We start from the raw sequence: 22,363 nt of genomic DNA on the forward strand, positions 1-22,363 counted from the left end.
AACCCAGTCCATCTTGTCTCTTCTCGAAATTGAAATGCACCATCGTAAGCAGCACCCAGTGAATTTTCACCAGTGCAATCACAACCATTTCACAGAATGGCAAGCAGGCCTGTACAGAATACTAAAGCTGTGGTTTAATTCACCTTTTTATATTGTATCATATATAGAATACTGATAAAGAATACAATATGGAATACTTTTATATTCGAGACATTCTACATGCTATCTTTACCACTTTACCAGCCAGTAGTTACCACTTTCAGAGATCCGTGGACTTGGCATACAAGGTCCCTATGTTTCTTTATACTCCCGAGGGCCCAAACATTCATTGTATGTGTCCTACTCTTATTAGTCCATCAGGATTAAATTTCATGTGTCATTACTCTTCCCATCTTATTGACTGATCAATGTCATCCTGTATCTTAAAACCATCCTCTTCACTATCAATAATGCCAGAATTCTTTGTGTCATCTATGAAAGTACTAACTGTTACATACTTCATAGATATCTTGTGACTGTCTTATGAGGATGATATAATGGTCTTGCAGAGGTCACATGATGTAAATTTTCCCGCTGATGTGAGGGCACGTGATGACCTGTTCTCAACAGGTATATATAAGGGTAGACCCCTGGTGACACAGTTAGTTTTCCCAGTTGAGGTTTAAGCTTAGTTCGTCAGTTACTCCATATTGCTGTGTATTTTTTTCATGGCGCAGTTTCATTTTAAAACAGAGTTTTACTTTCTATTGTAAGGTACAGAAGTGTTGGGCTGGTAGTTTCACCAATCGCTGCCAGGTTTGTTGATGAATCTTTTCAGTAGTATTGGAGAGTGAAGACAGGAACCTGAAGGAGTTGTTTGGCGGTTTTGGAGAGGATCGACCATTATTGAATTCGTTCAAGTAAGAGTGATCTGCATGAGATAACCTCTGCTAAAAGCAGCAGAAAAGGTTGTGCAGTATCTAGTCTATGGAGGAAAAAGGTCAGTGCCTTTAAACCGTTTTATTTCCGTCGTCACGAGTCCCATGGACAAGGCAGGTTCCGGCTGAGATCGGCAGTAACGTCGAGTCTTCAAAGAATTCTTTACTTCAGGAAAGTCTCTCCTAATTGACTGTATAAATCTCTTGGACTTTCAAATTTACCATTCTAAGAACTGCGTTCTAATTTACCACTTTAATACTGTGTTGACATCTACCGCTTTAAGAACAAGTACTGAGTTTGGCGGTTTGTTAAATGGCTGCATAGCAGTTTACTTCTGGTTAAGGTTTTTGTTTGTTTATCTTTTTACTAATTTTGAGCAGAGTTTAATAAATGTTTATCTGTTTATAAAACCTGACTCAATTCTATATTCATTGTTGCCGGTCACGTGACACTAACATACCTCCCACATTCAAATTCAAATCACTTCTTTATAACTGGAAGAATCCAAGCACTAATTTCTGTGGCACACCACCGGACACAGGCTACCACCACTGTTCTCTGTCTCCAAATACTAAGCCAATTTTGCATCCGATTTGCTAACTTGCTTGGATGAGCTCTAATCTTTTGCATCAGCTTCGCATGTAGGCTTTTGGAAAGACCTTACTGAAACACCTGTAGACTACATCAAACATATTGTCGTCACCAATGCATTTTGTTACCTCTTCATAAAAATTCAAACAAATTGGCAAACAAGTATACCTCCCAACAAAGCCATACTGACTATCTTTGATTAACCACTGCCATTTCCACAGAATTCTTTCCACTGACTTGCCTGTGACTTACTGGTTTACAATTAACTGTCTTATTCCCAATACCTTTCTTGAACATACAGTGGTATGCAAAAGTTTGGGCACCCCGGTCAAAATTTCTGTTACTGTGAATAGCTAAGTGAGTAAAAGATGAAATGATTTCCAAAAGGCATAAAGTTAAAGATGACACATTTCTTTAATATCTTAAGCAAGAAAACTTTTTTTATTTCCATCTTTTACAGTTTCAAAATAACAAAAAAGGAAAAGGTCCTGAAGCAACGGTTTGGGCACCTTGCATAGCAGTATTAATAACACGCCCTTTGGCAAGTATCACAGCTTGTAAACACTTTCTGTAGCCAGCTAAGAGTCTTTCAATTCTTGTTTGGGGAATTTTCACCCATTCTTCCTTGCAAAAGGCTTCTAGTTCTGGGAGATTCTTGGGCTGTCTTGCATGCACTGCTCTTTTGAGGTCTGTCCACAGATTCTCGATGATGTTTAGGTCAGGGGACTGTGAGGGCCACGGCAAAACCTTCAGCTTGCACCTCCTGAGCTAGTCCATTGTGGATTTTGAGGTGTGTTTAGGATCATTATCCTGTTGTAGAAGCCATCCTCTTTTCATCTTTGGCTTTTTTTTTACAGATGGTGTGATGTTTGCTTCCAGAATTTGCTGGTATTTAATTGAGTTCATTCTTCCCTCTGCCAGTAAATGTTCCCTATGCCACTGGCTGCAACACAAGCCCAAAGCATGATTGATCCACCCCCGTGCTTAACAGTTGGAGAGGGGTTCTTTTCATGGAATTCTGCACCCTTTTATCTCCAAACATACCTTTGCTCATTGCGGTCAAAAAGTTCTATTCAAAAGATTCAAAGGAACATCTAAACAAGCCTCACACACAAAAGGCTGGTGGAATGCAGCAGGCCAGGCAACATCTATAGGAAGCAGTACAGTCGACGTTTCGGGCTGAGACCCTTCGTCAGGACTAACTGAAAGAAGAGATAGTAAGAGATTTGAAAGTGGGAGGGGGAGATCCAAAATGATAGGAGAAGACAGGAGGGGGAGGGATGGAGCTAAGAGCTGGAAAGTTGATTGGCAAAAGGGATACAAGGCTGGAGAAGGGAGAGGATCATGGGATGGGAGGCCTAGAGAGAAAGAAAGGGGGAGGGGAGCATCAGAGGAAGATGGAGACCGGGCAAGGAGTTATTGTGAGAGGGACAGAGGGAGAAAAAAAAGGAGAGAGAGAAAAAAGGGAAAACAATAAAAAAATAAATAAACAAACAAATAAACAAGGGATGGTGTGTGAAGGGGAGGAGGGACATTAGCGGAAGTTAGAGAAGTCGATGTTCATGCCATCAGGTTGGAGGCTGATATTATATAAGGTGTAATATAAGGTGTTGTTCCTCCAACCTGAGTGTGATTTCATCTTTACAGTAGAGGAGGCCGTGGGTAGACATATCAGAATGGGAATGGGACGTGGAATTAAAATGTGTGACCACTGGGAGATCCTGCTATCTCTGGCAGACAGAGCGTAAGTGTTCAGCGAAATGGTCTCCAGTCTGCGTCGGGTCTTGCCAATATATAGAAGCCCGCACCGGGAGCACTGGACGCAGTATATCACACCAGCCAACTCACAGGTGAAGTGTCGTCTCACCTGGAAGGACTGTCTGGGGCCCCAAATGATGGTGAGGGAGGAAGTGTAAGGGCACGTGTAGCACTTGTTCCGCTTACAAGGATAAGTGCCAGGAGGGAGATCGGTGGGAAGGGATGGGGGGGGGGGAACGAATGAACAAGGGAGTCGCGTAGGGAGTGATCCCTGCGGAAGGTGGGGGGGGGGGCGGGAAAGATGTGCTTGGTGGTGGGATCCCATTGGAGATGGCGGAAGTTATGGAGAATTATATGTTGGACCCGGAGGCTGGTGGGGTGGTAGGTGAGGACAAGGGGAACCCTATCCCTAGTGGGGTGACGGGAGGATGGGGTGAGAGCAGATGTGCGTGAAATGGGAGAGATGCATTTGAGAGCAGAGTTGATGGCCCCTTTATCTTTCCCGTTACTGGTTTTTCAGCTGGCACCTACCAGCCTTCTCCTTCCCACCCTTCCCGCACCTTCTTTATAGGGCCCTTCCCTCTTTATTCCTGCCCCTTCTCTCTTTAGTCCTGACATTGACTGATTGTTTCCACGGATGCTGCCTGACCTGCTGAGTTCCTCCAGTACGTTGTGAGTGAAACAAGCCTGATGCATTTTGGAAACAAGTCCTGTGGATTGATTAAGTTAAAATAGAACTTTTTGGCCGCAACGAGCCATTCGTATGTTTGGAGAAAAAAGGGTGCAGAATTTCATGAAAAGAACACTTCTCCAGCTGTTAAGCACGGAGGTGGATTGATCATGCTTGTGTTGCAGCCAGTGGCACGGGGAACATTTGCTGGTAGAGGAAAGAATGAACTCAATTAAATACCAGCAAATTCTGGAAGCAAACATCACACCATCTGTAAAAAAGCCGAAGATGAAAAGAGGATGGCTTCTACAACAGGATAATTTTCCTAAGCACACCTCAAAATCCACAATGGTCTACCTCAAGAGGCGCAAGCTGAAGGTTTTGCCACGGCCCTCACAGTCCCCCGACCTAAATATCATCGAGAATCTGTGGATAGACCTCAAAAGAGCAGTGCATGCAAGACAGCCCAAGAATCTCACAGAACTAGAAGCCTTTTGCAAGGAAGAATGGGTGAAAATCCCCCAAACAAGAAATGAAAGACTCTTAGCTGGCTACAGAAAGCGTTTACAAGCTGTGACACTTGCCAAAGGGGGTATTACTAAGTACTTTTGCTTCGGGCCCTTTTCCTTGTTTGTTATTTTGAAACTGTAAAAGATGGAAATAAAAAAAGTTTTCTTGCTTAAAATATTAAAGAAATGTGTCATCTTTAACTTTACGCCTTTTGGAAATCAGTTCATCTTTTACTCGCTTAGCTATTCACAGTAACAGAAATTTTGAAAGGGGTGCTCAAACTTTTGCATGTCACTGTAAATGTCGTATGTCATGCCCTCCAGTCATCTGACAGCTTACCTGTGAGCTCTGAAAATTAAAAAAAAAATCTGTCAGGGCCTCAGCAATCATCCTGCCATTAGCAGGCTGGTATATCAGCTGCATATTTATCCACCTTAAGCATGCTATGAAATTTAATACTTTTTTTTTTATAATAATGTTGTAGAATTTCATCATCCTCCTTCCTGACTTGTCCCACCATAATGGCCTTCTCTTTAGTGCATACAGATGAGAAGTGGTCACTTAGGACCTCACCAGATACTTCCCTGGTTATTCTCTCGTTCTTAATATATTTATAAAATGATTTGGGATTTTCCTTATTGTTATCCACCTGTGATACTTTTCACTCACTCTCTATGCTAATTTAATTTTCAATGGCCTCCCAACACTTCCTAATTTTCTGAAGCACATTGCCAACCCACCACCTTCAGTTTTCAGAGGCATAAGGGAGAAGCTGGCCAAAGTTGATTGGCAGGGGATACCAGCAGAGATGATGGCAGAACAGCAATGGCTGGAGTTTCTGGGAGAAATTCATAAAGCACAGGACAGATACATCCAAAGATGAAGAAATATTCTAAAAGGAGGATGACACAACCATGGCTGACAAGGGAAGTCAGAGACAGTATAAAAGCCAAAGAGGGGACATATAGCAAAAATTAGTGGGAAGTTAGAGTACTGGGAAGGTTTTAAAAACCACAGAAGGCAACTTAAAAAGCCATCAGGAAAGAAGAGATCAAATATGAAGATAAGCTAGCCAATAATATAAAAGGGGATACCAAAAGATTTTCAGATATATAACAAGTAAAAGAGAGGCAAGAATGGATAGTGGACCACTGGAAAATGACATTGGAGGGGTAGTAATGGAGGACACACAAATGAAAGACAAACTTAATAAATATTTTGCATCAGTCTTCACTGTGGAAGGCATAAGCCAAATGCCAGAAATTTGAAGTGTCGTTCCTATTACTAAGGAGAAGGTGCTAGGGACGCTGGAAAGTCTGAAGGGTAGATGAGTCACCTGTATTAGATGAACTATACTGCAGGTATCCTAAAGAGGTAGCTGAAGAGATTGCTGAGGTGTTAATGGTCTTACAAGAATCATTAGTTTGTGGAATGGTTCTGAGGACTGGAAAATTGAAAATATCACTTCACTCTTTAAGGAGGAAGGGAGGCAGAAGAAAGGAAGTTATAGGCCAGTTAGCTTGGCCTCAGTGGTTGGGAAGAATTTGGAGCCCATTATCACAATCGAGGTTTTGAGGTACTTAGAGGCACATGATAAAATAGGCCAAAGCCAGCATGGATGCCTTAAGTGACAATGTTGCCTGACAAATCTATTGGAACTTTGAGGAATTAACAAGCAGGATAGACAAAGGAGAGTCAATGGATGTTGTTTATTTGGATTTTCAGAAGGCCTTTGACAAGATGCTGCAGATGAGGCTGCTTGACAAGATAAGAGCCTATGGTATTATGGGAAAGGTACTAGCATGGACATGGCAGGAGGCAGAGTCAGAATAAAGGGGGTCATCATTAGGCTAGGGTTAAATTGGAGGATTGCTGGGCAACGCAGCTCAAAGGGCCAGAAAGACTTATCCTGCACTGTATCTCAATCAGTCAACCAAATAAATAGAACCTATCAAATATTGAAAGGCCTAGCTGGAGTGGACTGGCAAGGATGTTTCCTATAGTGCATGAGTCTAGGACCAAAGGGTGTAGACTCAAAATAGAGAGACATCCATTTGAAACAGAGATGAGGAGGAATTTCTTTAGCCAGAGGGTGGTGAATCTGTAGAATTAACTACGATGGATGGCTGTGGAGGGCAAGTTATTGGGTATATTTAAAGCAGAGATTGATATGTTCTTGGTTAGTCAGGGGGAAGGGCTAATAAATCAGCCATGATGATATGGCGGAGCAGATTAGATGGGCTGAATGACCTAATTTTGATCCTATGTCTTGTGTTGTAGTTGTATAAATCATTGGTGAGGCCGCACTCCGATTATTGTGTAGAATTTTGGTCATCCTGTTACTGGAAAGATGTAGTTAAACTGGAAAGAGTGCAGAAAAGATTTATAAGAACGTTTCCATGATTAGAGGACTTGAGTCATAGGGAGAGGAAGGCGAGGCTAGTTCTTTATTCCTTGGAGCATGGGGGAATGAGTTATGACCTTGGAGGTTTATAAAATCATAACGGATAGGCATAATGTGGATAGTAACGATCTTTTCTTCAAGTTAGGGGCATAGATTTAGGGTGAGAAAGGAAACATGCAGAGGGTGATGAGTATAAGGAATGAGCTGTCAGAGGAAGTGGTTGAAGTAGGTATGATGGAATCACTTGGATAGCCACAGTACATGCAGACATCTGTGTTGGGGGCAGAGGGTGGGGAGGGCGGATGCAGGAAAGTGGGACCGGATGGGTGGGCACCACAGTCTCATGGACTTGTTAAGCAAAAGGCCCCTATCTTTGTTGTATTACTCCATGATTCAACAACATTTAAAAATGATCCTCAAATTTAAAATAGAAACTTCAACAGATTTGCACTTAGAGGAATAGTTTGAGTGGGTGGAATTTACAAAAATGTAAATGCAAATGCAAATCAAAAATATTAGCTGATTTAATCCTCAAAGCTGTCTTACATTAGTGAAGTTGGCAACTTCATGTTTTTACTCTACTTGCTGGTTATATACATGGAACTTCATGCTTGTGAATCAAACCAACAGCAAATTATGAAAGCTTCAGTATTTATGTACCTTCATTTAAGCTGTTTTACAGAAAGGGCATCAGACTGTGAGACATAGCACTATTTCAGTGGAGTAAAGGAAATTACGGTGGTGTGAGAGGGGAGTTGGTCAAAGTAAATTGGAGGAAGATGCTGGCAGGGGTGACAGCAGAGCAGCAATGGCGTGAGTTTCTGGGCAAAATGAGGAAGGTGCAGGAGAGATGTATTTAGATGCATTCCAAAAACAAAAAAAGTACTCAAGTGGCAAAATTGTACTGCCATGGCTGAAAAGGGAAGTCAAAACTAATGTAAAAGCAAAAGAGAGGGCATAAACAAAGCAAAACTTAGTGGTAAGGTAGCGAATTGGGAAGCTTTAAAAAACCTACAGAGAGCAACTAAAAAAATCACTAGGAGGGAAAAGATGAAATATGAAAGCAAGCTAGCAAATAATATCAAAGTGGATAGTAAAGGCTTTTTCAAATACATAAAAAATAAAAGTGAGATGAGAGTGGATATAGGACTGCTGGAAAATGAGGCTGGAAAATTAATAACAGGGGACAAGGAGATGGCAGATCAACAGAGTATTTTGCATCAGTCTTCACTGTGGAAGATACTAGCAGTGTGGCAGATGTTGAAGGGTGTAAGGAAAGAGAAATGAATGGAATTACTCAACAAGGGAAAAGGTGCTCAAAAAATTGAAAGACCTGAGGGTACATAAGTCACCCAGACCAGGAGTCTGAAAGTGGCAGTGGTAGAGATTGTGGGGGCATTACTAATGATTTTTCAAACATCATTGGAACCTGGCATGGTGCCGGGGTGCAGGAGGACTGGAAAATTACAAATGTCACTCCACTCCAAGAAAGGAGCAAGATAGCAGAAAGGAAATTACTGATCAGTTAGCCTGACCTCAGTGGTTGGGAAGATGTTGGAGTCTATTGTTAAGGATGAGGTTATGGAGTACTTGGTGACACAGGACAAGATAGGATAAAGTCAGAATGGTTTCCTAAAGGGAAAATCTTGCCTGACAAAACTGTTGGAACTCTTTGAGGAGATTACAAGTAGAATTGATAAAAGGGATGTAGTGGATGATGCATACCTGTATTTGGATATTTAGAAGGCTGTATATCAATGATATAGATGATGGAATAGATGGCATAGTTGCCAAGTTTGCAGATGATATGAAGATTGGTGGAGGGGCAAGTAGTGTTGAGGAAACAGGTAAGCTGCAGGAGGATTTGGACAAATTAGAAGAACAGACAAGAGAGTGGCAAATGAAACACAATGGTGGAAAATGCACGGTCATGCACTTTGGTAGTAAAAATAAATGTGCAGACAATTTTCTAAATGGGTAGAAAATCAAAAAATCTGAGATGCAAAGGGTCTTGGAAGACCATGTGCAGAACACCCTAAAGGTTATCTTGCAGGTTGAGTCGGTGGTGAGGAAGGCAAATGCAATGTTAGCATTCATTTCAAAAGGTCGAGAGTACAAGAGCAGGGATGAGATGCTAAAGGTTTATATGGCACTGGTGATGCCTCACCTTGAGTATTGTGAACAATTTTAGACTCCTCATCTAAGAATATATGTGCTGGCATTGCCGAGAGTTTAGAGGAGGTTAACAAGGATGATTCCGGGAATGAAAAGGTTATCATACGAGGAAAGCTTGATGACTCTGGGTCTGTACTTGATGGAATTTAGAAGGCTGGGGGGGGGAATCTCATTGAAACCTTTTGAATGTTGAAAGACCTGGACAGAGTAGATGTGGAAAGGATGTTTCCCGTGGTGAGGGAGTCTAGGGCAAGAGGGCACAGCCTCCACTTAGCCAGAGGATGGCAAATTTGTGGAATTTGTTGCCACAGGCAGCTGTTGAGGCCAGGTCTTTGGGTGTATTTAAGGCAGAACTTGATAGGTTCTTGATTGGACATAGCATAGCATCAAAGGTTATGAGGAGAAGACCGGGGAGTTGGGCTGAGGAGAGGACAAAAGGATCAGCCATGATCGAATAGTAGAGCAGAGTCGATAGGCCAAATGGCCTAATTCTGCTCCTATGTTTTACGGACATCCTTCATATAATGAGGTGACCAGAACTCTCTGCGATACTCTAGATGAGCCCTAACTAGACTTTTATAAAGTTGCAACGTAACTTCCTGACTTTTGAACTCAATGCCTTGACTACTAAAGGCAAGCATGTTATATGCCATCTTAGCCACCCTATCAACCTGTGTAGCCACTTTCAGAGAGCTATGAAAACAGACCCAAAAATCCTCTGCTCATCAAAATTGTTAAAGGTCTTACCCTTAACAGTGTACTCTCTTTTTATATTTTTGACCTACCATGGTTTTCAGAGCCTTACCCAGGTACTCCATCGGGACCTTCTGCCTTGCAAGGATTCACTCTCTTTAAGGAGCTTGAAGAATTGTACAGCCAGATTTGGGAACAGCTTCCTTCCAACTGTGATAAGACTGCTGAATGGATTCTGACCCGGATCCGTACCTCCAAATATCCAGACCTGCCTCTCGGTTTTTTTGCACTACCTTACTTTCCATTTTTCTATTTTCTATTTATGATTTATAATTTAAATTTTTAATATTTACTAATTTTTACTATTTTTAATATTTAATATTTGTAATCCAGGGATCGGTAAGCGCAGAATCAAATATCGCTGTGATGATTGTACATTCTAGTATCAATTGTTTGGCGACAATAAGGTATAAAGTATAAGTAATTCCTTCTCATCTCCGTTCTGAATGGATGTCCCTCTATTCTGAGGTTGTATCCTCTGATCTTGGACTCCCCCCATTTGTAGGGAACATCTTCTCCACATTCACTCTATCTCGGCTTTTCAACATTCAATAGCTTTCAATAAAATCCCACTCATACTTCTAAGTTCCAGCGAATACAGGTCCAGAGCCATCAAACACTACTCCTATGATAATCCTTTCATTCCCCGAATTGTTTTTGTGAACCTCCTTTGCACCCTCTCTAATGTCAACACATCCTTTAATACAAGAAATTCTCAAGAGTCCATCCCCAAAATTATCTGGGCAACTTCCATGCAATCTTTTCATCCAGAGTTGAGGGGTCTGGGCTCCCTATTAGGGAGTCCTCCATCTCCTACTACAGATATAAAATAAAGATAGTTGAACAGGGCAGTCCTGAGTAATAAAAAAAATTGTTCATGGGCTCCTTAAATTTTAAGAGTCTGTGTTCCTTATCTGTTCAGAGTACGAATTTGTAACTTTAGTCCAATTTGTTGTCTTAGCCAGGGGGCCCATCAAGAAGTCCAGGGAGTAAGCCACTGAGGGTTATCTTCAGTTCAAATGGTTGTCTTTCCTTCAGGACTAACTTGCAGCCAGGAATTCATAGAAAACAAACACATGATGCCCACTGACACATTTGAGGTCTCCATGATTGGTAAGTACTCAAGGGATTCAAATGCATCACTGAATGTTCTATTTTGAATTATGCTTTTCTTTTCCCCTATCCAGTTAAGCCATTTAAAATTAAAATGATTGAACTGCATTCCCACAGTAAGTATGGATATTGGGCTTCTTATTAATAACCTAGTAAGGGTCCTACATAAAGGAATAATGTGCGTTCATAATAGAACCAAAAATAATTCCTTTAGTCAAGTTCCAACAGATAGATACTGCATATGCCAGTCAAAGGCATCTCTTAAAAATGCATACACCCACTGTATGGATCAATGTCTGATCATAGTAAATAATTCACAGGCGTTCTGCATTTAATAGCCACACAGAAACACAAGGTGGTACAGAGAAAGATCAAAATATCATGGTCACTGAGGTTCAATTATTTTATAGAACTTAAACACTAACAAATGATGTTAAATAACTTACATACAAAATTTAAAAAAACATTAAATAGAAATAAAATAAATACCCATTCTGAATACAGAAATCTATCAACAAATTATTCTAGCAATATTAAGCAACATTGCGAAAATGTGTTAAGATAATGGTCAGAATTCATCCTTCAGTCCGAACAACTGATGTCAGTCATCATTACAGTCGCCTGCAAACTTGCATGAAGGAGACGCACTGTACTCTTGAAAGAGCATTTGGGGCCTGTATGAATGAGGCAAACAATTGTAATTTTTTAATCATCCTAAAAAAGAGCAACGCAATGTCACATAATGACATGATTTTGCAAGAGTGAGACTTCACCACCGATAATATACCCTCCCAACCACCCAGAGGTCAAAGCTCTAAGTGTCCCATGAAAATGTGATTTGAAGTTCAAAGTAAAATTCATCATTAAAGCATATACATTCACCACCATGTCACCAGATTTTTTTTCTGCAGGCATACTTAGCAAATCTATAAAACAGTAACTGTGAACTGTAAACATCATGAACTGTTAACAAACTATGCAAATGAGATATAAATAAATAGCAATAAACAACGAGCATGAAATAACAAAATAAAAGAGTCCTTAAATGAGTGTAGCTATCCCATTTTGTTCAAGAGCTTGATGGTTGAGGGGTAGTAACTGTTCTTGAACCTGGCGGTGTGAGTCCTGAGGCTCCTGTACTTCTACCTGATGGCAGCAGCAAAAAGAGCATGGCCTGGGCAATGTTTCATGTAGATGTGTTCAATGGTTGGGAGGGTTTTACCCATGATGTACTGAGACAAATCCATTACCTTTTGTAGGATTTTCCACTCAAAGCCATTGGTGTTCCCATACCAGGCTGTAATGCAGCCAGTCAGCGCACTTTACGCCATACTTCTATAGAAGTTTGGCAAAGTTTTTGGTGACATGCTGATCCTCCGTAGACTCCTGAGGAAGTAGAGGCACCATTATGCTTTCTTTGCATTAATATTTATATGATGGGTCCAGGACAGGTCCTCTGAAAGAATGACACCCAGGAATTTAATGTTACTGATCCTCTCCACCTTTGAGCCTCTGATGATTACTCACTCCTGGACACAAGAAAATCTGCAGATGCTGGAAATACAAACATCACACACAAAATACTGGAGGTACTCAGCAGGCCAGGCTACATCTATGGAAAATAGTAGAGTCAATGTTTCAGGCCGAGGACCTTTCATCACGACTGGAGGAAAAAAAAGTTGAGGAGTCAGAGTAAGATTGGGGGTGGGGGGGAAGAGGAAGAAACACAAGGTAAAAAGTGAAAACAGGAGGAAGAGGGGTGAAATAAAGAGTTGGAAGCTTGATTGGTGAAAGAGATACAGGGCTGGAGAAGGGGTAATCTGATAGGAGAGGACAGAAGGCCATGGAAGAAAGACAAGAGGGAGGTGATGGGCAGGCAACGAGATAAGGTGAGAGGAGGAATGGAGAATGTTGAAGGAGGTGGGGGGGTGGTTGGCATTACCAGAAGTTCAAGAAATCGATATTCATGCCATCAGGCTACCCAGACAGAATATAAGGTGTTGCTCCTCCAACCTGAGCCTGGCCTCATCACAGCAGTAGAGGAGGCCATGGACTGACATGAGAATAGGAAGTGGAATTAAAATGGGTTGCTACTTGGAAATCCTGCCTTTTCTAGTGGACGGAGTATAGGTGCTTGGTGAAGCGGTCTCCCTATCTACAGTGGGTCTCACTGATATACAGGAGGTCAGGAGGCCACAAAAGGAGCACCAGATACAGTGTATGACCCCAACAGACTTATAGGTAAAGTGTTGTCTCACCTGGAAGGACTGTTTGGGGCCCTGAATGGTAGTGAGGGAGGTGGTGTTGGTGCAGGTGTAGCACTTGTTTCGCTTGCAAGGAAAAGAGCTAGAAGGGAGATCAGTGGGAAGGGCCGAATGGACATGGGAGTCACATAGGGAGTGATCCCTATGGAAAAAAGAAGGTGGGGTGGGGGGGGGGGGAGAGATGAGCTTGGTGGTGGGATCCCATTAGAAATGGTGGAAGTTCTGGAGAATTACATGCTGGATGCAGAGGCTTGTGGGGTGGTCGGAGAGGACAAGAGGAACTGCCTCATGGATCTCTGGTTTTCCTCTTTTGAAGTCTACAATCAGTTCCTTGGTCTTATTGACATTGAGTGAGAGGTTGTTGCTATTATACCACTCAGCCAATTTTTCACTCTCCCTGTTCAAAGTCTTCATCTCCTTCCCTTAAATTATACCAGCAAGAAATGGGAGGGAAGTGCATGGAAGGGTGGGGGAAAGCTTGTGAAATACAGCATCTCCCTGGGCTGAAGGATATGGTCCATGAGATATTGATATGCTAATCACAAGATGAGAAGAAGCTGTATAAAATCCGCCAAGTTTACTGACAATGATTTCTTATAACCATCAGATAAAATTTATAAATCTGTGGTAGCATATGAGCTGTTTGATCAATATGAAGATGCTATGGGCACAATTTATATGCAGAATCTGTTTTGCCTGTGTAGTGTTAGAGTGCACATGGCTAGTTTCCTCCTCAGCATGATATTACGTCACTGTATAGGAGAAGCATAAGGAGATAAGGACAATAAGTAAGAGTAGAGGAATGAAAAAGTTGAGGAGGAGATGAATCAGTATGCCATTTCATGTGATACTCTAAAAACTCAAATATCTGACTTTGTTGAATAAGGAAGTTTGGTTAGACCAGGGGTCCATAGACCCCTTGCTTAATGGAATTGATCCATGGCATAAAAAAAAGCTTAGGAACCCCTTCGTTAGAGGGATATTCCTACAAGATGGTGCTGGTGAACCACAGTGACATGCTGCGGGCTACTTAGAAAACTTCTAAATTGACCTCTTTTGAACTACTCTAACTGCAATCTACAGCACATAATTTTCCTTTAAGCAATGTATTTTTAAAGGTTGTGTGCTTAGCCCCACTCTACTTGCTTTATCCTTATGACTGTGAGGCTAAGCACAGCTCCAATGCAATATTTAAGTTTGCTGATGACACCACTGTTGTTGGCCGAATCAAAGGTGGTGATGAATCAGCATGTAGGATAGAAAATCTGGCTGAGGGATGCCAGAACAACCACCTCTCACTTAGCATCAGTGAAACCAAGGAGATGATTATTCACTTCAGGAGGAGAAAACTGGAGTTTCATGAACTAGTTCTCATTGGGGATCAGAGGTGGAGAGACTAAGCAACTTTAGGTTCCTCTGTGTTATCATTTCAGAGATCTGACCTGGGCCCAGTCCACAAGTATAAATATAAAAACATAGCAAAGCTTCTATTTCCTTTGGAGTTTGCAAAGACTCTGCATGATATCTAAAACCTTGACAAACTTCTATAGCTGTGTGGTGGACAGTATATTGAATGGTTGCATCACATCCTAGTATGGAAACACCAATTCCTTTGAATGGAAAATCCTACAAATGTAGTGGTTTTGACCCAGTACATCACAGGCAAAGGCCTCTCCACATTTCAGCACATCTACACAGCACTGTTGCAGGAAAGCAATGTTCATCGTCAAGACTACCACCACCATCCAGGCCATGCTCTTGTCTCACAGCTGCCATCAGGAAGGTGGTACATCAGGGCCCACACCACCCAGTTCAAGAAGTTATTACCCCTCAATTATCATAAGGCTCTTGAATCAGAGAGGAAAACTTCATTAGCCTCATCACTGAATTGTTCCCACAACTTATGGACTCACTTTCAAGGACTGCTCATCTCATGTTCTCAATATTTATTGCTTATTTATTTATTTATTCTTTTATATTTGCACAGTTTGTCTTTTGCACATTGGTTGTTTGTCCATCCTGTTGGGTGCAGTCTTTCATTGGTTCTGCTATGCTTTATGGATACTGAATATGCTTGCCAGAAAATGAATCTCAGGGTAGTCTATGGTGACATATACATAATTTGATAATGAAGTTACTCGGACTTTGAATGTCACTAGTGAAGACATCAAATCTAATACAAGATACGGAGAAGCTGATGCAGTGGCATGGACAGGGTAGATGTCACTGGAGGTGAGTTCATGCATCTCTCCTGCCACAGGCTCAGATGAGACCATGTTCAGTCTGCTTTCATGACAAGTCTGATGCAGAAAGGGAATACATAGCCATTCTTTTGCAGGAGATTCAGAAGAACCAGGAGACCATAACTTCCACTTTGAAGAGATGGCGTGCAGTTTTCAAGAGCCCTCAAGAATATATCAAGAAAAGGGAGCACTGTCCAACAGCAGCTACAGAGGTAGCACTGCAAGTAACAATTAAATCAATTCTTGTGTCAGGACTCTAATATCTTTCAGTGTGCTGATAAAAGTCAGTGAGGTCCAGTAGCTGGAGACATTGCTGCCTATTTGCTCATGGCCTATCTTAGTGAAGTTGCTAATATCATGCATTTCAGGTAACTGCTTTATGGTCAATCTTCATTGCTGCTAACTGATGGAGGACAATTTTCAAATAAAAAGGACCGTGATATGTGCAGTGTGTCAATTAGATATGATTAATACAATGTAATTCATACAATTAATGTATACAATATAAATTTAATTAGTTCTTGTGGTTCTTCTCTCCTTCCTCAAATATTTCCTTCAAAAGAGGAACACCCAGAAGATGAAGCACATGAGCTAGGTCATATGGTGAAATTGCAAAGCAGCTCATTTCTTAAACTTTAATTTATGCATGGGATTAAAAGCTTCATGAACAAATATGATTGTGTTAGTTGGAAAAGAATCCTTGAGCTGGATAGCATGAGAATACATTATAGTTTTTACAGAGTGTGGAAAATCTCTGGAATTCTCTAATGGTACAGAGCTCTTCCTGTACCAGCAGACACAGGAAGAGCTTCTTCCCTGAGGCTATGACCCTACTGAACCTCTCATCACAGTGCTAAGCAGTATTGCACCCATATTGTACTGTCTCAGTACTTTTATATTTGTGTGCAGTAGCACTTACTTTTTTTTGGCAGTTATTTTGTAAATAACACTATCCTTTGCATTTCTGGTTAGATGCCAACTGCATTTCATTGGCTTTGTATCTGTACTCGGCACAATGACAATAAAGTTGAATCTAATCTAATCTAATGATTGCTGAAAGTAGAAAATACTTTGAAAGATTAGGGAATTGAAGATTATAAGGAACTGGTACAGAAAAGGTCATGAGGCCTTGGGCAGGTCAACCATGATCATATTGACAAGCAGGCAAATTTGTGGTTCCTAGTAGCTAGCCGTGTTCCTATTTTCTTATGTTCTTATAATTAGTGAGAAGAAGAAGCTTTTTTCCTTTACTGATATCTCATCAATACTTTCCCCTTAAACATTTTGGAATGGCTAATTGACTCAGTTGTTTAAATCATGACTCCAAGAGAGTACCATAAGGACATATCACCCAATATAAAAACAGAAAACACTGGAAAAACCCAGCAGATCAGGCAGCCTCCATTGAAAGATAAACAGTTAACATCTCAGGTACAGACAGAACCTTTCATCAAAACTAGGAAATAGAGAAAATTAATTAGTTTTTTAAGCAGAAGAGGTAGGGGGAGGGGTGGAAAGAACCCAGAAAGTGGTGTGAATGTGGAGCAGCTGCCAGTGGATGCATTTCAGAGAAGTTTGAATAAGCACATGAATGGGAGAGCTATGGTTCAGGTGTGGGTCCAGATGGGACTAGGCAGAGTAACAGTTTAGTATGGACTAGATGAGTCAAAGGGCCTGCTTCAGTGCTGTAAGTGCCCCAAGACTCTAACAAAAGGTAAATCTCTGAAAGATTTGAGATCAGATGACTTAACATAGTAGTTAAGATTAGATTATACTTCTTTGTTTGGGTAGTGCTAATGGTAAGACTATGGAACATGGATAAATGTAAAAACTGAGCCAAAATAAAAACAAACAGAGAGGACCAGTTCTGACAGAAACAAAAAAAGTACACATTACCTAAAATTGGAGACTCCAACTTATGAGTTCTGGAAACTGCAATATGCCCAGACAAATGAGGTGTTACTCTCAGAGTTTTCATTGTGCCTTATGGTATTAGCAAAGGAGGCCACAGACAAAAAAGGCCAAAGTGAAAATGGGATGACGAATTAAAGTGGCAGACAACTTGAAATTCAGAGTCATACCTGTAAACTAAATCCGGGTCCTCCACTCAAATCTAATCTGCATTTGATTTCCCCAACGTAGAGAAAGTCACATTGTAAATACTGACTACAGTATACTACAGTAGATTGGAACAAAAAGTGAATTACAGCTTCACCTGGAAAACTGCTTAGGTCCCTGGATGGTGGGAAGGGAAGAAGTGAAAGTCCAAGTTCTGAGATTTGCATGAGAAAATGCCATGACAGGAAATGGTAGGTGAGGACAGAAGAGTAGACTGGGGAATTACAAAAACAAAGACCACTTTAAAATGCTGAGAGGAAATTGAAGGAAATTACACATTGGTGCTGACACATTTTCTCAGATATGATTTGATCTGAAGTGCCTGGTAGATGGAATAATAATGCATTATATGTTTCTCTAGCAAAAAAGCAGTGCAGCATGTTTACTTTTAACAACACCATGATAACTAAAGGACATCCCAAATCCAACATAAGAAAGCTATTTATTTACATAGCTTTAAACCACAGTTTTCCACCCACCTATAAAAAAATTGCTTTGATGCAACAGCATTAGAAAAGAACATAGCTTTTTCAACAACAATCAGTTGATTGGGCCTTTGATTAACTCTGAAACTTACCCTGCTGGACATTGGCAGAACTGAATAGTAGTTTTTTTTTGTAAATACTGCAATGGGATATTTTACCAGCTGCCTGAATCTTTGGAAAAGAATGACTTGAATTCCAAAGGGCAACTCTCCCAACAATGTGCATTTCTGAACTGAATTATTTTACAACTTGAACAATTACCTTCTAATTCACAAACTATGATGTTCAGACAAAATGATACTATTAAAATCACTTTCCTTAGTTTATCTTTTTATTATTTTCAGTTTCTATGGTAAGCACTTTATCGCCTTTGAGAATGACTACACAAATAAAAAATACCAGTTATGAATTTATGTTCTGGTTTGTACCTATTGGGATATGGAACAAAGCGCCACTGCTCCCTTTAGTGAGAATGCTTAGAGCATGCCAGAAAAACAACGTTCCCAGGTGAGGCACAACAATGAGAGCAAGGATGATTGCAAATTAACAGCACATCTTACCCTCTTTAAAACCTAACACACATAAAGGCAAGGTAAATAATCCTTCTGGATGTTCACTTGATTTCCATTATGGAGTCAACATTTATGGATTCAAATCTAACTTGAGACTACACTTTGTTATATTGGATATGGATTCTATTGTTGGAAGTTTGTTTTTTTGGATGAGATGTTAAACTGAGACAATGTCAATCTTTCAAATGTGACATGTCCTTAGGTACTCTTTTTCAGGAGTCCTTTCCGGTACCATGGCTGACATTTATCTGTTAATCAACAGCATTAAGAGACTGCTGCCTGGAAGTTCAAATACATTAGGAGTTCCCAACCTTTTTTATGCCATGGAACAATACCATTAAGCAAGGGGTCTTGTAGACCCCAGGTTGAGAATCCCTAAATTACATGATGCTGTTGTGTTTTCTTTGTTGTACAATCGAAAACCTGTACACGTGTAAAGCATGATAACAACCATTTCCAGATTGTTTCACATCACTCAAAAAATTCAAATGTGGATTTGTTATTGCAAGTTACCCCTATGACCTCATCAGAATTTCACTTTCAAGGAGGTAAGAAGTGATGTTATTTCTCCTGCTTTGGAGGACTGCAGGATAATTTGACAACATGGTTTTAGCAGTGCAGCAGCTACTTGGGCTGCCTGAATACTTAAAAAAATATTTACTTACATCTAAAAGCAAGATACTGCAGTGCAGCTACTTAGGCTGCCTGAATACTTTTTACTGGAATGCTGAAGGAAAAGCAGAAATGTTGCAATTATTCTTAGAAGGTTCAGCAGTATGGGGAGAGAGAAACATTTCGCACAGAAAAACAACCTGAAAAGTAGATTCCATATTTCCTCAACAGCTACATTTTGACATGCTGATTACTTCCAGCATATTCTATTTTTACTTAACTATATCCTGCACTTCTTCAGTTTCCCCACATTAAAACTACCTCAATTACCCTAATAACCTAGAAACCACGTCCTTCTCCCAAGTGATTGCTGCTGCTAATAAATCCACCCCTTCCTGACCTCTAACCAACCTCAACCTTTCCATACATTGTAACAACCTGCATATTTTCATGTTTTTAAAACGGTTTTGATGTTTCCGTTACTTCTGTCAACACTACGTATGAACACAGCTGTCAAGTGTAGTAATAGAGCAGTATTTAGCATGTATGTTATTCAGTGCATTAATACGGTTTAATATGTATTACTCACATTAACAAATTTACATTTGATCTTCTCACTCTCACCCCCACATACTGTATAGCAAAAAGTTTTCAGTCCCATCACATTTTCATATATGTAATGATCCAAAACTAACCCACCACCCTCAGTTTGTACTCCCTGGCTTAACCTCAGAAAAAGAATGCCAGCAACCCCACTTTTGCTGAAGTGTGCACTAATATTTACTGGTAAGAATGTTTAGTCAATGTCATATTACACTTCGTGGAATGTTCCTTATTTTAGGTTGAGATAACTTAAATCTACAGTATTTGAAATGGAGTTATCTTAGGAAAATACTTTGGAAAAAATTCTGAAAATTAACTACACCTATTTCCAAGAATATAAATTCAGATTAAGGCTAATCCAAAAATAACTAATTAAAGAGCCAAATACATAAGATAACCAGATGATCATTTGGTTAACTTTATTCACTTGCTAGTCTAGTCTTAAAATCAATCAGGAAAATGATTGGTGCATTCAACAGTGCTATCAAATGGAACTAATACAACAAAAATTACTGACCAATGCTCAGTTTGGGTTACAATTTTTGAAGCATTGGTCTGAATATCATTTTCCACTATCACCTCTGTCTGCAGCATGACATCTCTACCTCGGAGATCTCTGCACCACTTATTCTCTATCCACTTTCAGGATTCTGAAGCATTTTTTTAAATTTTGTAACTGTATGGGCCAGTCCTCCATGATCCCAACCTCTTTCCATGCTAATTTAAGAGATGCAACACCTACCCATCATGTCTTCCTTCCCCCACCCTCTACCTCCTCCCTTGTCCAAGAGTCTAAAAATTCCTTCAAAAAGAAATATTCACTGTCATAATGTAATCTCCTTAACACTAGACAGATCTTCAGGTGATGGACATTTTGACCAACGTACAGAAAATGCTGGAGGAACTCACAACTCAGGCAGAATCTACGGAAGGGAATAAACAGTTGACATTGTGGGCTGAGACCCCAAAATGTCAACTATTTATTCCTTCCATAGATGCTGGCTGACCTGCTAAGACCAAATCAAAACTGGCTGACTTCTTTGGCAAACACAACCATCCAGTCTATAAGTATGCTTGAGCTTCTAGACGTCTGATATTCTAATTTTCCAAGCCAATTCTACTATATCCACCTTCCCATCCCCACATTTTCAGAGAGATGCCACTCTGCAACTCAATAAAAGATAAGAAAAAGTGAATGAAAGTGTCTACATGTATTGATGTTACAGCAGTTGAGTAACCTCCATGCAATTTGCAATCAGAAATTCAATTAATGGCCAATTGCAAGCAAGATTCCTTCATTAAAATTGCAACACAGAAAACTAATAATCAAATCGAACTACAGATAAATAATTGCAAATATCATTGAATAAAAAATATTGTGTTTGAAGCTTAATTGAACAGAATTTCTTTATCAACTTAATTCCTTATCCCTCTCAAAAAAGCAGAGCATTGTTTCATAATGTGGTAAGCAAAGTGACCTTCGCAAGTGGCTGCACACTGTAAATGCGCAGATCACAGTATTGGCAGTATATGCCTGTCTAGGATCTATTAGGACTCACTCTGTCCTGGCTCAGCATGTAAGTGCCATTATGAAGAAAGCACAGGAGCACCTCTACTTCTTTAGAGATGTGCAAGATTTAGCATGGCATCTAAAACTTTGACAAATTTCTATAGAGTTGGAGAGTATACTGACTGGCTGTATCACGGCGTGGTATGGAAACACCAATACCCTTGAACAGAAAATCCTAAAAAAAATGTACTGGATATGACCTAGTCCATCACAGGTATCACCCTCTCCACTACTGAGCACATCTATATGGAGTGCTGTCGAAGGAAAGTAGCATCTATCATTAAGGACACCCATCAGTCAGGCCATGCTCTCTTCTTGCTGTTGTCATCAGGAAGGTGATACAGAATCCTCAGGACTCCCACTACCAGGCTCAGGAACAGTGATTACCCTCAACTATCAGGTTCTTGAAGCAAAGGGGATAAATAATCTATTTTCAGGCTTCCAGTTGAGTACAGGTATTGAGTATAACTGACGTTTCGATGACAAACTCTGCCATCTTCTTCAGGGATGATGCCTGGGTACGTCTAGACCAGTGAACTCTTTGAACCCTGTACTTGTAGAAACTAGTGATGAGCCATCAGCCTATTTTCCATCTCCTGAGGCACTACATGCTGTTGTCAGCTGTACCAGCCACACTCAGTCAATCAAGTTGAATATTCTTTGGCTTTTTTGCTTTGTTCACAAAATCTGACCAAATCTTTTCGTGCCATTTGTACTAATTACTGCAGTTCCACAGTAGAGGCATTTTTTCAGTGAGGTGAGATTGAGGACAGGCAAATCTAATTCAATGCTTTATATTTAATGCTGGAATAAAAGGTCATGTACAAAATAAAGGACAAACAAATATTCTGAGCAGATAGCTCTTTACAGAAAATTACATTACATTTGGTCACATCTGTAAATGTGTTGTTTTGTCTTTTAAGTATAGATATTACTGTACTACCTTCACACAGTTCTATAGACAATAGACAATAGGTGCAGAAGTAGACCATTTGGCCCTTCGA

The 22,363-nt window shown here is 40.4% G+C and overlaps 1 protein-coding gene across 3 annotated transcripts in view; it reads right to left on the reverse strand.

Moving 5' to 3' along the window:
- The window catches only part of LOC140191461 (unconventional myosin-Id), a 591,692-nt gene that overhangs the window by 276,067 nt on the left and 293,262 nt on the right, over window positions 1-22,363 (reverse strand). Inside the window, exon 17 of one of the 3 annotated variants that reach the window (XM_072248896.1) lies at window positions 11,423-11,566. The exons of the other annotated variants lie outside the window; for them this stretch is intronic. Within the exon in view, the coding sequence (XP_072104997.1) occupies window positions 11,504-11,566 (63 nt within the window). The 3' untranslated portion in view covers window positions 11,423-11,503. Of the gene's footprint in view, window positions 1-11,422; window positions 11,567-22,363 lie in introns of those variants that run through there. 3 annotated transcript variants of the gene reach the window in all.

This window comes from Mobula birostris, chromosome X (assembly GCF_030028105.1).
Source record: "Mobula birostris isolate sMobBir1 chromosome X, sMobBir1.hap1, whole genome shotgun sequence".
NCBI lineage: Eukaryota > Metazoa > Chordata > Chondrichthyes > Myliobatiformes > Myliobatidae > Mobula > Mobula birostris.